This window comes from Halichoerus grypus, chromosome 4 (assembly GCF_964656455.1).
Source record: "Halichoerus grypus chromosome 4, mHalGry1.hap1.1, whole genome shotgun sequence".
Taxonomy (NCBI): domain Eukaryota; kingdom Metazoa; phylum Chordata; class Mammalia; order Carnivora; family Phocidae; genus Halichoerus; species Halichoerus grypus.
Window position 1 is genome coordinate 1,230,050 of NC_135715.1, and position 16,278 is coordinate 1,246,327.

Below are 16,278 nucleotides of genomic sequence, written 5' to 3' on the forward strand. Positions count from 1 at the left end.
GACGGCCTCTGAGGAGGTGTTTGACCCGAGCTGGGTGGAGTGAGGGGCCCTGGGAGCCTCTGGGAAGGGTTCTGGGGAGAGGGACGAAGAGAGCGAAGCTGGCTAGTTATGACTCACTCGAACATCAGTGTTTTCATTATACCGGCGGGTCCTCAGTTTTCCTCTGGGGACAAACCACACAATCGTCTGTTCCCGTTGTCACAGATGGACTTTGAAGGCCATTTATTGTGAGGTAGCATGATGTTTCTCAATTAAAAAAATGTTTTTTAAAAAAATTGAGGCTCCTTTTGATTGACTGTTTCATCCCTTCCAGGAGATTAAAGCACATTTGGTTAATTCTTTTTTAATGTCATGTCACAACTGGCCTTATACTTTTGTAATATTGCTTTTTCAGTGCTGTGGTATTGAGGAATAATTGACACTTGTTACTTTTTTTTTTTTTTTTTAATGTAAGCTCTCCGCTGATGTGGGGCTTGAACTCATGACCCTGAGATTGAGAGCTGCATGCTCTATGACTGAGCCAGCCAGGCTCCCCGATACTTGTTACTTTTGTTTTTTGAGAGAGAGAGAGAGAGAGAGTGAGTGAGCGAGCTAGGGGGAGCAGGGGAAGGGGTGAGAGAGAGGAAGAGAATCTTAAGCAGGCTCCCTGCTCCTGATGCGGGGCTCCATCCCAGGACCCTGGGACCATGACCTGAGCCGAAGGCAGACACTTAACGACTGAGCCACCCAGGTGCCCTGAATACTCTTTTTTTAATTCTTGGACTGAGCCAGTCATTAAAGAGCTACAGCCTGGAACTCCTCACCTGGGTGTCAACGGAATGACTTTAGCTTTTATGATTTGGATTTTAGGACCCATTGGCATTGGCGTCCTTTGAGAAACAGAGTACGCAGTAGCGCTGTGCATCTCCTCGTGTCCTTTCACGTGGCGGGCTCCTCCCTGTCAGAGGGCAGCTTCCTCAGAGAGGCCTTCCCTAAGCAGCCCATTTCACGAGGTCCTCCCTGTCATTTGCCGTCGTGGCGTCCTGCTCGTTTTCTGAGCAGCTCTGACCACAGACTAATCACCTTGTGCGTTACTGGCCTCATTTTTCGGATTCTCACTAAGACTGACTTGTTAACCACTATGCTCTGTTCTGCTCTTAGGGCCCATGGTGTTTAGCACAGAGTAGGTGCTTAGGAATTATTCTTCCAATTACTGATTGAGCTTAGCTGTACTCTAGAAAGGGAATAGGATTTGGGGAGTATTACACTAGAAATTTGTAGTCAACATTGTTTGATATTTCGCATTTTAATCTTCGATGGTTAGGCTCACTAAACAGAGAAAAATTGCCACTGTGAATTTAATAGTCCGTATTCTATGCAACTACCCCTGCAACTTAGGTATATTTTATTTAAAAATAGCAGATGGATTTTCAAATATTTGATATCAGCAAGAAAGATAGCAAACTTGGTTGGCAAGGAGATGGGGAAATGGAAGGCGGCCGATGAGGCTGAGGTGAGCTGCTGCACGGGACCACAGGTGCCTTGTGCAGAGACCGGGGCGGGTGGGGGGTGGGGGGAGAGGGAGAGCGTGCTTCTGGTGTGGAGGAGGTTTGAGTGTTAGAAAAGTCAAAACTTGATGAAACTTTTGGAGCAGAGATAGTAGTCTGATGTACTTGAATAGGTTGTTAGTAAACTAGTTTTTGTAGAACTCAGGATCATGGGAATCTAAAAGTATTTTTTAAGTAGAATCATTTTACAGGTACCCCTTTGTAAGCAAGTAGTTTCCACTGCCACATTTTTTTTTTCTTTAAGCAGGCTGATGCCCAGTGTGGAGACCAATGTGGGGCTCTAACTCACAACCCAGAGATCAAGAGTTGGACGCATAGCCAACTGAGCCACCCAGGCACCCCAATGCCACTTTTAATATGTATTTATAAAATTAATATTTACCCCTTAGAAAACTTTAAAAGTATGAAAAAATATGAGGAAGAAAATTAAAACTACTCGCTAATGTTAGGATTCCACAGAAACACTGATTATTTCTTTTTGCTTTTGGTTTCTTTTGCTTTTTCCCCCCATTGTATTCACCAAGTCCTGAACACATTCTGTGCTATTTGCTTGCCCTGCATGCGTGTGTGTTTGGGTGTGCTTGAGATAGGAAGGCCGTGTGAGGAGGTGACATTTAATGGAGAACCAAGTGACGTAGTGGAAGGAGTCCTGGGAAGATGTGGGAGAAGACGGTCAAGGTCTGAGCTGGAAGCGGGTGTCGTGTGCTCAAGGATTGGCAAGACCGCAAAGCATGGCCAGTGCGTAGCCCGAGCAGCTGGGAGGTGAGAGGCAGGAGGTGCCTTAGTGAAGTGGCAAGGGACCGGGTCGGGTAGGCTGTCCTGGTGAGTTTGGATTTTATTCTCTGTGTGTTCGGAGGGTTCAAGCAGAGCGATGATATTATTTATGTTTTAAAAAGATCACTCTGACTTGGATAATTTCAGGGGGCAAAAGTGGGAACTGGGTGACCGAGCTAGTGAGGAGACTCCTTGCAGGTGGATGGCAGCTGTGGAGTAAATACCTACAAGTGGTATTGCTAGGCAGCACGGAAAGCGTGTGCTTCGCTTTTAAAGAAACTCTCACTGGCCAGTGTGTGGGAAGAGCTCCCCGCCTGGGCGGGGCCATCTGTTTTTATGGCAGCAGTTCAATAGAGGAATAATGGCGTCTCGTTGTGGTTTTAAATGGTGTTTCCCTGATGAGGAATTTCATTGAGCATCTTGTCATGTGTTTCTTTGCTGTTCATCGTTGGTGAATTGTCTGTTGAAAACTTTTGGATTTTTTTGGGGGGGGGATTTTTTGGATTTTCCCCCCTTTACTGCGTTTTGAGAGTTTTCTCTATTTATCTGGATTCAAGTCCTTTGTTGTGTTTTGCAGATGTTTTCTCAGTATTTTCATTCTCTTAACAGTGTCCTTTGCAGAGCAGAAGTTTAATCTTGGATGGACTCCAGTGTGTCACATTTTTTAATGGTTCAGGATTTTGGTATTTTACGTAAAAACTCTTTGTCTAACTCCAAGTCACAAAGACTTGACTTCTTTGTGAAGACGACTTCTTCTGTTGTTTTTTTTCCCCCCAAGAGCGTTGTAGGCTTATGTTTTATGCTTACTGTGACATATTTGAGTTAATTTTTATATATGTTATACGATGTGGGCTGAGATTCTTTTTTGAATTTACCAAAGAAACTATTTTCCCCCCACGTTTAAGTTGCTTTATTCTTTAAAGTTTTTAAAACAGAGCTTTAAAGATTTTATTTACTTATTTATTTGAGAGAGAGAGAGACAGCATGAGAGGGGGGAGGGTCAGAGGGAGAAGCAGGCTCCCTGCCGAGCCAGGAGCCCGATGTGGGACTCGATCCCAAGACTCCAGGATCATGACCTGAGCCGAAGGCAGTTGCTTAACCAACTGAGCCACCCAGGTGCCCCTAAAACAGAGCTTTAAAAACATAATTTTTAAAAAAGATTTTATATATTTACTTAAGAGTGAGCTGTGGGGGGTGGCAGCGCAGAGGGAGAAGGAGAGAGAGAATCTCAAGCAGACTCTGTGCTGAACGTGAACGCGACTCGGGGCTTGATCTCACGACCCTGAGTTCATGACCTGAGCCGAAGTTAAGAGTCAGCTGCTTAACCGACTGAGCCACCCAGGCACCCCTGAAAATATTGATACCATGGCCCCATTCCAGATCAATAAATCATGATTGGTGAAAGATGGGGTTTAGAATCAGTATGCTTTATTTTAGAATGAGTACAGATTTACAGGAAAATTGCGACTATCATACAGAGTCCCCTTATATTCCACACCTTTCCCTTTATTAGCGTCTTACATTAGTATGGTATGATTCTTCCAGCGAGTGAATCTAAGGATGCATTTGCTACATACTTTCCTCAGATTTTCTCACTTGTTACCTGATGTCCCTTTACTCCTGTACGGTTCTTTCAAGGGTACCATATTACCTTTAGCTGTCATGTCTCCTTGGGCTCCTGTTGGCTCTGATAGTTTCTCAGACTTTAAAAAATTATTATTTTTTTGATGACCTTGACAGTTTTTAGGATTAAAAGTTATTTTATAGAATGTCTCAGTAGGGATTTAGCTGGTGTTTTTTTTCCTCGTGATTAGACTGTGGTTCTCTCTGTTTGGGAGGAAGGCCCCAGAGGCAGAGTGCCCTTCTCATCACCTAGTATCCAGGGTGTATCCTGTTAAGTCACTCATCACAGTGGTCACTGTGGTCTTGACCTTGATCACCTGGCTGAGGTGTGTTTGTCAGATGTCTCCTCTGCCTGGTGCTCTTCCCCATTTCCACGCTCTCCTCTTGAATGGGAAGACACCGAGCAGCCCACACTTATAGGCTGGGTGTTACGGCATACCAGCTCCTTGAAGAGGGGCTATCTACAGAAGTTATTTAGCCTTCATTTTCAAAAATTTCTATGGGGTCAGCGGCAATATCACCTCTTTGATTCCTAAATTTGTGTCTGTCTTTTCTTGGTCACAAATTTATGTTTCTCAATTCCATGGGTTTTTTTGTTTTGTTTTTTTAAGAACCAGCTTTTGGTTTCATTGATTTTGTTTTTTGTATTTTTGTTTTAAGTTTCATTGATTTTTTGCTTTTGTCTTTATTTCCTAATGGTCTGAGTTTAGTTTGCTTTTCTTTTTCTAGATTTTATTCTGTAAGCTGATATTATTGACTTGAGACCCATCTTCCTTTTTTTTTTTTTTTTTTTTAAATTTATTTATTTGACAGAGAGAGACACAGCGAGAGAGGGAACACAAGCAGGGGGAGCAGGAGAGGGAGAAGCAGGCTTCCCGCGGAGCAGGGAGCCCGATGCGGGGCTCGATCCCAGGACCCCGGGATCATGACCTGAGCCAAAGGCAGACGCTTAATGACTGAGCCACCCAGGCACCCCTGTTCAAGATATTTTCTGATTTTCTTTGAGTCTTTCTCTGGCCATTGTGTTATATAGTATTATGTTGATTGCCTTCCAGATGGTTGAGGATTTTTCAGATACCATTTTATTACTGATTTCAGGTTTAATTCTGTTATTGGTAGAGAGCATGCTTCGAATAATTTTAGTTATTTTGTATTTGATAAAGTTTGTTTTGTGACCCCCAGTGTAGTCTGTCCTGGTGAGTGTTCCATGTGTATTTGAAAAAAATGTGCATTCTTTAGTTGGTGAGCAGATGTTCTGTAAGCATCACTTAGGCTTGGCTAGGCTTGGCTTGTTGTTGGGGTGCTCAGGTCTGCATCCTTGCTCATTTTCTCTTCGCTTATTTTTCCGATGACCGGGAAAGGCACTTCTGCCCATGGTGCCTGTGGGACTGTCTGGGGATTTCGTCTTGTTAATGGTTTTTGCCTGGTGTAGGTTGGGGTGCACCCTGCGGGGTGATTGTGCTTCAGTGGGAAGGTAGGGGGTGTTGCTAGTGTTACCGTGTAGGGATATTGAGTCCCAGTGTCTGGGAAGGAGGGCTGGAATCCGTAAGTTCAGTCTGCTGCTTTTACTTCGTGTCCTTTGCTGTCCTAGTGTCCCAGCCAGACCCTCTATGATTTGCCTGGGTGAGGTCCTCCGTGGTTGTCTGGGTTGAATGGGAAGGGGTGGAGGACCCAGGAGTCTGTTTTCCAGCCAGACTTCCCACCAGTCCTCTTCTACCCCAGTTCATTCACGTCTTCTGAGCTGCGGAGTTCCCTCTTCTCCGGAGCCTCCTTGGGCTTCTGCAGAGGGAACTGAGTTTCTTGTTGGCATTTGTGTTGTGTGCCCCTTCCCCCCTCCCAAGCGGACATTGAACTTCAAGTCTCACTGTCCTGAACCAGTTCCCACCAATCCATTTGCCTTCCAGCTTCTCACACTGGTTGACTTCTCTTTGGTGTGGTTTCTGCCTTGTTTTTTTTGCCCTTGTGGGTTTCTGCTTTTGTAAAAACAAACACAAAATTCTTTATTCTCAGTTTAGTGGGGTTGTTGAAGGGAGTGGAGGCAGACATCTGTGTTTAAGCCGTCCTCTCGATCCGAGGTGCAAACACGGTCTGTTAAGTTAGTTGGCTCACTTTGATTCTCAATACCCTCTTTGGTTTTCCATTTTTGTGGACGCCAGTCAGCCTTGGAGCTTCTTGGGAGTTCTCTGGAACGGGTCTACTTCTCACGGACTGTGTTCGGGCTGTGACTTTCCCTGCTCCTTTTTTTATGATTATGAGCCTATCTCATTGTCTGTCTCCTAGGATTCTTCACACTGCAGGCCTGTTGCTGTCTCCCTTTCTTGTTTTATGGAACTGTATTTTATTCATTCATTTGCTTTGGTTTCTTAATAGCTCCTCTGTCCCCTTAGTTGAAACCTTAGGAAGGTGGGAGGTAGGTAGATGTGCCCAGCCCCCTGTCTCCCCTGGAACACGAGGTGATCAGAACTTACCGTGACTGGCAGTAATTTGCATCCTTGTGTTCACCTGCAGCTGATGTAGCCCAGCAGTTCCAGTACGCTGTGCGGGTTATTGGCAGCAACTTCGCCCCAACTGTTGAAAGAGATGAATTCCTCGTAGCTGAAAAAATCAAGAAAGAACGTACGTATTTTTCTTTGATGTTATGGTGTGTAGGATTCTTGAACTTGTGTGCGTGCATATATACACACACGTATGTACACGTGTGGTCCCAGGTACACAGTGTAATTACAGGTGCTGCTACGTGTATATAAAAACATATTAAAAATATGGACAACTTAACTGTGTCTTTTATTAGAATATAGTGCAAGAGGCTTGTTTTATTTTATTTTTTATTTTTTTCAAAGATTTATTTATTTATTTGAGGTAGAGAGCATGAGGGGAGGGCCAGAGGGAGAGGGAGAGAAGCAGACTCCCTGCAGAGCACGGAGCCTGACCTGGGGCTCGATCCCACGACCCTGAAATCATGACCTGAGCAGAAATCAAGAGTCGGACGCCTCACCGACAGAGCCACCCGGGCGCCCCAAGGCTTGTTTTAAATACCGTGTAACAGCATAATGTGAGAGTGAGGGACGTGAAGGGCCTAGGTGAGCTCCTGTGCGCCTTGTGGTTTGCAGTATTTATTATGCACGTTTTTTTTTAAATTTTTTATTGTTATGTTAATCCCCATACATTACATCATTAGTTTTAGATATAGTGTTTATTATGCACGTTTTGACCAGATAGTGTAGACCATTCTCTTGGCAGTAAGCAGCTCAGTATTCTATTGATTGTCAACATCCAGACTTCTAGTACTTTAGCACTTGTGAACATTGTCATTCTCAGCTGATACAGAAAGCTCTTCCCTTCATTAGCCTGGGGTTACCGATGTGTTTGTTCTCTGATGGTGTGAGGTGGGGCTCTGTCACCTCCCTGTACTCGGGACTGTTGGAGGGAGGGAGGCTTTGCACAGAAGGATCCATGTAGGAAAGTTCGTCTCGTGCCAGTCGGAGGGTGGTTTTTCTCCGGAGGCCTGCTCCTCACAGCTCTCCGGGCTGTCCTCGTCCCGCTTCGGCTGCCAGCAGAGCAAGCCTTGCCATGAGGGTCCGCGCGCTCTCCCTGCTAAGGCCTGGCTGTTAACTGCCCAGACAAGATGGGCTTCGGCCTGGCCTGTTGACTGTGTCGGCCAACCCGTGATGACGCCTTCCAGGACTTCCCTTCTTCGCGGCATAGCCTCCAGCCCCGCGCTGGTGCGTCCTTCACTGCGTCTGGCCAGCGGTCTGTGCGCGCCCTGCGGCGAGCCGTGCAGCCCGGCTGGAGGGGAGGCGGCCCAGCTGGCCTGGCGGTGGCGCTCGACTGCCTCACCTGGCGCGGCTCACCTGGGCTCCGTCGGGCCTGTGAGCGGTCAGCCCTGAATGACCCGTCCGTTGGTGTTCCTGAGCGTGGTGTGTTATTTATGGGAAGGCCACGGATGGAGTATTTATCCTGCTATTAACCTCTGACATCTTATTTTTATTTACATTTCTTGTCTATAAAACTGAACGTAATTACGAACACGACTCTTCTTGAACCCTGATGACTGTCACATCTTAGATTATTTTTGTATTTCAGACTTCAGAGTATCTTACATTTTGGATTATTAGTGACAAGTCCAGCTGTGAGGTACTATATTAACAGACCATTCCCTTTGCAAATTTACATCTCGAGGCCGCCTGGTGAGCGTATTACACATACGTGTAGTAGTTAAAAATAGTTTGTCACGGGCATTAAGGAGGACACGTGATGCGATGAGCACTGGGTGTTGTACGCAACCGATGAATATTGAACAGTACGTCCGAGACTAATGTACTACTTGCTGGCTAATTGAATTTAAATAAAGAAAACAGTTTGTCTAAACTCAGAGTCACAGGACTGGCAGTGACCTTGTTGGAGTGGTTATTGCAAGGAAGTCTTGTTAAGAAGAAAGCTTTAGCCATGCGTAGTTGATGTGGGTGTATCTTCTGCGTTTTTAAGGAGGCTCGCTGTGTATTGACACAGCGCGCTCTTCTACCTCTTCCCACCAGGTGTCCATCGCTTCCGTTGGGTGCCCCTCGCTGTCAGCACCCCCTCGTAGTCCCCGGCTCTGCGGTGGCTCAGCTGCTGTCTGTGGAGTGTTACTGATGGTCCTCTCATGTAACGGTCTCCACTGACTTACCGTATTTCATTAATTCTTAGATGCAAGTTTTACATTTTAATATTTTTGATATTTGATTACAGGCTTTGGTAGATTAGTTGTTGAATAACACAAATAATTTTCCATTTTATATGGCTGACTTAAAATATAAAATGCTAGTATGTTTTATACTGAAACAAATTACAAAACTCATCATGTGTGACAAAATTTAACACCTAATGATTTCTTAATTTTTCACATTAGTGAGTGGGGTACAAAGATTTGTTTTGCAATCTGATAGATAAAACATCACTTTTTGGTGAATATTCTGTTTATTTTTATTTCTTTATTTACTGTTTTATTGTCCCATGATTATTTTGCATGTATGAATTAGTGTCGGTCTCATTCTATAGAAAGAACATCTCTTGCTTAACTTGATGATTGTATTTATTTGGAGTATTTTTATATGTTTTAAAAGGAAGTAAGTTATATTAGATTTTAATTGCATTAGTTTGGTTGAATGCATTTTGTAACAATACATTTTTAAAGACTGCTTTACCTTTCTGCATAGGATGACTTGATAGTGCAGATGTGATTGGGATGATGAAACTTCTGGTATGTGGTTCATAAGATCAGAACATGATACCAAGACCCGTTCCTAGCTGATGTATATGGAAAAGTATTGGCCATCAAGCCAGTTACTGTCTTTCTGCAAACCAGTTGGAGCATTTAGAGCTAAGTGAACTTGGCTGATGACATTTTAAGAAAGCAGTCCTGCTGCTGTCAGCTAGATGGTGAAGGTGGTGCCTCTTCTTCCGGGGCAGGGGTGGCTGGGTTCCTGTGAGAGGCACGCGTGCACAGCTGGTGCGTGGGGTCTCCTCCCTCAGGGCCCGGGCCCAGTGTGTAGCCTCATCCCTCATGGAACAGATCAGAGCATGGGCTCCTCGCGTGTTACTGTGGCTTTTGGGAAACTAGTGAGTTATGGAGCAGGCGTCTGAAGACGTTTACTAGTATTTGCTATCCATGTTCACAGAAATGCTTACGTGTGGTTCCAAGTCAGGCTGTCATGAACGATAAAGGTTTTGGTTATTGCCCTTTGAATTTACCATTCCCACGGTATTTTTACTTTACATCTCTCTTTCCAGGCAGTCATTAATGAGTTAAACTGGTTGTAGAGGGCCTCACTGGACTGCTTATTCATATTTGTAGATAGAATCTAAAAGGTCCCATCATTTCTATTGCTTTGGCTAACTTTCTCATAAACTTTGATTCCAGCCTCATATTGTCCATATTTTACAAATGTCAGAGAGATTAAAGGCATTGGCCAAATTCGTAGAGCTGAAGTGTCATTTGTTGGTGAGTTATTTCCATTCTTAAGCTCAGGATTCTTTTCAGACGTCGGTTATCTGTTACCGTGGGTGAAACAGGATCATAAAAGGGATTTCGGTGTACGTGGTTAACACGCCCCTTTCCTCTTCTGACTTTTCAGTCGTACGGCAAAGACGAGAAGCGGACGCCGCCTTGTTTTCGGAACTGCACAGAAAGCTGCGCTCACAGGTACCACGTGTCCCACAGGGCGTGGGACGTCACACCCCTCTGGGGACTTGTGCTGTTACATCTCACTGTTCTGCCTTGGGTAATGGGTCTTAATTGTAGATTGTGTTTGCTTTCTAAGAGCTTGTCAATATTAAAAGTCAGTTTTAGCTGGATTTAATGCCACCTTGCTTATAAAGACGACGGAAGCCACATGGGGAAAGTCATCGGAATTACGGGCAGCTGAGTTTATGGTACAGAAGGCTTCCTGTCCTCACGGGGAGGAAGCACGCTGGTGGGCGTCCTGACTGCACGGAGCAGCGAGAGCTTGTCTTCGAGATACGCGTTAGTGTTCTGGTATCAGGCCCTGATCGGTGCTGTTAAAGTGAATAAATGAAAAAAGATTTTGATTTGGAACATTTTGTGATTGGATGTTGATAACTTGCACACAAGTGGTTTGTGTTTTTTTTTAAACTCTTTTTTTTTTTTTAATAGAAGACTCTGCCCTCCTGTACCCGAATAAACTAACTGAGTCATAGGGTGAGAGTTTTGTGATTCTGACAGGACAGGAGCATAGTTCATCTAGCTGTCTCCCCCTGTCATAGAGAAGAGAGATCCACAGAAGTTTCATGCTTTGTTCATCAAGTACACTGGTTTTTACTGAGTTGTGCCTAAAGCTGTTAGTAATTAAACTCTTTAAGTCTTTCTCTTTATTTCTAATTTAAAATGGTTGTTTTCCAGAATTTTGTTTGGAACACTGAATGCTTATTCCTAAACAGTGTTTTAGACAGCCAGCTTCCTAGCGCTGACCCCCAAAACCAGCTTGGCTCATTGCGTGGCTGAAGCAGGATGAACAATATTAGGACACAATAGCATAACACTAGTAATTAAACTAATTAGAAAAACATGTGCAGAGTAACAGCCATCTTTTTAAAAATTTTTTTTTAAAGATTTTATTTATTTGAGAGAGAATGAGAGAGAGCGAGAGAGAGAGCATGAGAGGGGGGAGGGTTAGAGGGAGAAGCAGACTCCCCGCTGGGTGGGGAGCCCGATGCGGGACTCGATCTCAGGACCCCAGGATCATGACCTGAGCCAAAGGCAGTCGCCCAGCCCACTGAGCCACCCAGGCGCCCCCAGCCATCCCATCTTTTTGCTAAAACACGTGGTTCCTGGTTTTGATGTTTTATCTTCTCACTGAGGGCCCTTCTCGGCTGTGCATCCTGTGAGGCATGGGCAGGACTTGGGAGGTGGAGGGAGTGATGTTGGGGAAGGGGACCTGGAATTCCTGGGCGGCGGTCTGGACTGTGGCTGACAGAGCTGGAGAGAGGAGGATGGTGGGGGGAGGCCAGCAGGGGCATTGTGGTGCGGGCCAGGAGAAAGGGGCAGGTGGTGAGGGGTGGCGCCGGGGTGTGGAGGGTCACAGGGGCCGGTGGGTGGCTGGCCTGCGCAGGAGGCGACCGTGGTCGGGAGGGTTTGAATACTGGAGGAGGCTCTGTGTCGCCGGCACGGGTTAGTAACTGCTTTACGAAGCTGCTTGTTCTGATGGTCCTCCCGCTCTGGTGCCCGGTACGCAGGGCTCTTGAGATTTCAGAATCTAAGATAACAGGGTCTGAAGTGGTTTAGAAGCATCTAAAACACCTGTATGCTGGAGTTGTTTACCCTGGTTGCCCAGCAGACCTCCCCCCACCCTTCTGTGCCCGGCTCTGGGCTGTGGGGGGCCGCCCCTGCTTGGCTTCACCTGAGCTGACAGGGTGCACGGGCAGCGAGGCCGAGCTGCTCCACCCCTTCTGCCAGGCAGCGGCTTGGCGCTGGCTCCACGGTGCCCCTGGGCTGTGCGGACGGCCCCCAGCCCCCCATGCCCTGCTGTCTGGCTCTGGGGAGCCATGTCCTCCCCAGGCCCTCAGGCTCCTTGCTGGTCACCGACCTCTGCAAGGTCCCCACATCGCACGCTCTTTGGGCTGTTCTTCTGTTAACAGAAATGGTGCCTCCTCCTTCACAGATGCCATTTGCTGGGGTTTTGGTGCACAGTTTTATTTGCTTTAACAATTTCCTCTGCTCTCCACCCTGTATGTTGTCATTATTTTTTCAAGCCAGAGCTGTGGGTCTAACCCGGGACTCCCGCTGCGCTGGTAACACTTGCGCTGTCTTCCCGAAGCCCGCGGGCATCCGTACCCGCTCTCCCCCGGGGCCCGGTGGCTCGGTGCCCTCGGACCTGGAAGGAGCACTTCTGTATTTTCTTGTCTCAGACCCCGGTGCTCTTTCCTCTGTGTTTTCCTCTTTGGTGAGTGATGACATCGTCTGTTGCCCAGAGTTAGAAACCTGGGTGTCACATTGAGGCCGCCTCTCTCCCCACGTCCGCTGTGTCCCCAAGTCTTGTTAAATGTTCCTCTCGGGCCTGCCTCTCATCTGTCCCCTTTGGAGTCAGGCAGACCTTGGCTCTGTGATGTAGGTAGGTGATTAAGGTTTTCACCTTTGCTTCTGTCATTTGCGGAGCAAAGAGAATAAAGCCTGTGTCCCCGCGTGGTTGTGCCGATGGCCGGAGGTGACGTGTGGAGGACGTCCCCCGCAGGCCTCCTGTAAGTGGCAGTGCTGTTAGCTGATTGCCCCCGACCCTTCCAGGAGATGGGGTCTGGTGAGGAGTGGCCCTTTGGAGGCGGGCGGGTAGGCCCCAAGGGTCCCTGAGCCCTGGGAGCCCGGGGCCTGCCCGCAGGGGGCTGTGGAGGTTGGGTGCATGCTGGGTCACCGAGTGCCCACCTGCCCTAGGCTGTGTCCTCCCAAATGCAGTTTCCTGTGCATCTCATTTTGTCTCTAGTGCAGCCCAGCCTCCGGGGACTGTTAGCAGGTAGAGTCAGGCCTTCAGAGGCTTCCTGCTGTCCCATTTCTCGGTCCCACACAGGAGACCCCTTTGTCTGATGGTTCATTCCACTTTCAGCGTCCATGTTCCTGCCTGGCTTTAGCCGGGTTTATCTGTCTTCAGTTACCCGAGAAGGCCATGCCTGCTCCCTCTGCATGTGCATCACCCATTCTTCTAGGAGACCCTGTCCTCTCTGGGGGTCCTTTCATAAGGGATGGGCCACTTCCGTGACCCCCCGAGCCCCCATGTCTGAGATGTCAAGTATCCACCAAAGTGTATCTACTCATCTGTCTCTTTGCCACCAGAGTGAGGACTCTGTCAGGGCTGGCGAGTTTATTATTTCTGGAAAATCACGTGTAAATCAGTTTTTTAAGTTAGACCATAAGTTAAATACCTGAGATGAGCTTTTTCTTTAAAAAAAACTTTCAAGGCATATTTTATATAATGAAGAACCTTGTGTAAGGTAAATAACCTTCCCATAGTTTTCTAAATAAAGGTATTTATGTATTCTAGCTTGTGCATCCAAAAGGTAAGGCCATATGAATAGAGTAGAAATGCTTTGTAAATTTGGGAAAAAGTGTATTGAGGGTGGGCTGCTGTTAATGGTTGTGAATCAGGCTGGAGTGATAGACAAATGGAAGTTAATGAAATCCATATGACAACCTTACGTAGAAACCAGGGGGGTTTACTAGTTCTGGCAACTCTTATTTCAGAACTTTGAGTTTAGGTATTTGTGATGCTGAGACTTACGTTGTGTGCTTTAGAATTCCTTTTTTTTTTTCTTTCTATAATGCTCTTTTATGGCCTAAATGGCACTTTGATAAAGGGGGGGAAGAGCATTCACCTGTTTTATGATGGCATTTTTCTTATAATCACTAAGGAGGGCACGTACTGCATGGAGTACGAAAACAATGAATCGTGGATCACTACATCAAAAACTAATGATGTATTGTATGGTGACTAATAACATAATAAAATAAAATTAAAAAAAATTAATCACTGTGTTTAGGAAGTTGGTTATTCTAAGAATTATTTTAAGCGGGAATTGCTGTTATTCCGGAATTTGAAATAGGGTAATTCAAAAACATGTTCTCATTAGGGACTTTGGAGTTAGTTTTCAGGGGGTAATGATCTACTGAGATGTTATTTCCAGACTTCTAATGGGTAGCACTGTTTGCAATACCTGGAAAATGAGCACACTTAGAATTGTTACCATGTGAATTTTAAAAATTGCGTTTCTATTTTGGAAATAAGGATAATTTAGGAGAAAGGTAGATAAAACTGGAGAGTAGTGCAAACTTGTTCTTTTAATGTTTTCTTTTTAAACAGGGAGTTTTGAAAAATAAATGGTCAATTCTCTACCTCTTGCTAAGCCTTAGTGAAGATCCACGCAAGCAGCCGAACAAGGTGAGAGGCTCTGTTTGAGCAGCTTAGTGCCTTTTTCTTTTAAAGATTTATTTATTTATTTTAGAGAGAGCCTGCACTGGGAATGGGGTAGGGGGAGAGGCAGAAGGAGAGGGAGAATCCCAAGAGACTCCCCACTGAGCAGGGAACCCGACATGGGGCTCCATCCCATTGACCATGCGATCATGACCTGAGCTGAAACCAAGAGTTGGATGCTTAACCGACTGAGCCCACGCACGTGTTCAGTGCCTTTTTAAAGCACACTTAGTGTCTTGTTGGATCAACTATACTAAATTTTGATAGGAATTGGCTTCTGTACTTAAAATAATAAGAGAAAAAAATAACTTGTCTGGTGTTCTTGGTAGTCATGGAAGGTCAAGAGATTTTCTTTTCTTTATTTTTTTAAGATTTTATTTATTTATTTGTCAGAGAGAGAGAGAGAGAGAACACACAAGCAGAGGGAGAGGGAGAAGCAGACTCCTCACTGGGCAAGGAGGAGGCCAGTGGGGGACTCGATCCCAGGACCCCGGGGTCATGACCTGAGCTGAAGGCAGACGCTTAACGACTGAGCCACCCAGGCACCCCTCTTTCTTTCTTTAGACAGGGCACTCACTGCTTTTCCTTAAGATGTTTTCCAGAGTGACATTATTACCTCAGATATAACAGCGTCCCATGGAATAGAGCATAAAAACAGTTTTCACAAGTTACTAATAGGAGCACAGCTGCATAATTCTGTATGAGTTAGAGGACCTTTCAGGTTTTCTCGTGTCTTCAGATCTCATTACGAACATTAATTACTGTCATACCAGTGCGAACTTTGTTGTCCCGCAGGCTCAGTCTCTGGCCCATGTGGTGTTGGGAAGAGCTTTCTGGCTGCTGTGAGCCCAGAGTTTCTCGTGTGAGGAGGTGCTCTACACAGAGACTTGCGCGCCTCCAGGGGGCAGGAGTGGGGTGCAGGAGGCCTGTTTATGTTGAAAGTCTCCGTCTGAGTAATGAGCCCTCTTGGATCTTAGAATAATGCCATACCTGCAAAAATACTGGAGTAATTATTTGGGATTTAGTTTGCTTGGATTCTAAAGAATGTGTTTAGTTGTCAGACCATGTGGCAGTTTTGGAGTTTAGAACACTTTCTGAAACTTTATCAGTTCTGCCATATTTCGTAAGTATAACGATTAAATTATTGAGTATAAAATCAATTATAGAAAGAACTAAAATCTGAATATTCATTATCTTTATTGATTTGGGAAGTGTTCTGTAATTTTATATCTCTGTATTCTTTTTTTTTTTAAGATTTTATTATTTTAGAGAGAGTGAGTGCACAGCAGGGGGAGGGAGAGTGACAAGCAGACTCCGCACTGAGTGTGGAGCCCGATGTAGGGCTTAATCTTAGAACCTGAACTGAAACCAAGAGCTGGACGCCTACCCGACCGAGCCGCCCAGGCGCCCCTGTATCTCTGTATTCTTAATGGACTCCATTTTCAGGTTTCTAGCTACGCTGCGTTACTTGCTCACGCGCTACCAAGAGACGCGCACTCGACTCCCTACTACTGCGCCAGGCCCCAGACTCTCTCGCTGAGCTACCAGGACCGCAGCTCCCAGTCGGCCTCGGGCGCTGCCAGCGTGGGGAGCAGTGGTGTCAGCAGCCTAAGTGTGTACGCCGTCAATGGCCTGGCCCCGACGCCACAGTCTCTCCTTCCAGGGTAGGTCCGGCTTGCACACACACGTCGCTTAACCGGTAGCAAGAGCAGAATCCCCAGGCTTCTGATGAGGCATCTGTGCGCTCACTGAAACTCTTCAGAGCCCTGTGTGCACCAGGAATGTTCTAGGCCCTGCGTCCGATACGCTTTCTCTTAGGATTTTATTCTTTCCAAGAACTCGTGTCTCACGTGGGAACTCTTCCTCTTCCAGTCATGGTTGAC

The 16,278-nt window shown here is 46.0% G+C and overlaps 1 protein-coding gene across 3 annotated transcripts in view; it reads left to right on the plus strand.

The window, feature by feature from the left end:
- The window catches only part of TUBGCP3 (tubulin gamma complex component 3), a 70,666-nt gene that overhangs the window by 1,303 nt on the left and 53,085 nt on the right, over positions 1–16,278 (plus strand). For all 3 annotated transcript variants that reach the window (XM_036068085.2, XM_036068098.2, XM_036068078.2), the window contains exons 2-5: positions 6,453–6,560; positions 10,058–10,125; positions 14,285–14,362; positions 15,842–16,059. In XM_036068085.2, the coding sequence (XP_035923978.1) occupies positions 6,453–6,560; positions 10,058–10,125; positions 14,285–14,362; positions 15,842–16,059 (472 nt within the window). The remainder of the gene's footprint in view (positions 1–6,452; positions 6,561–10,057; positions 10,126–14,284; positions 14,363–15,841; positions 16,060–16,278) is intronic.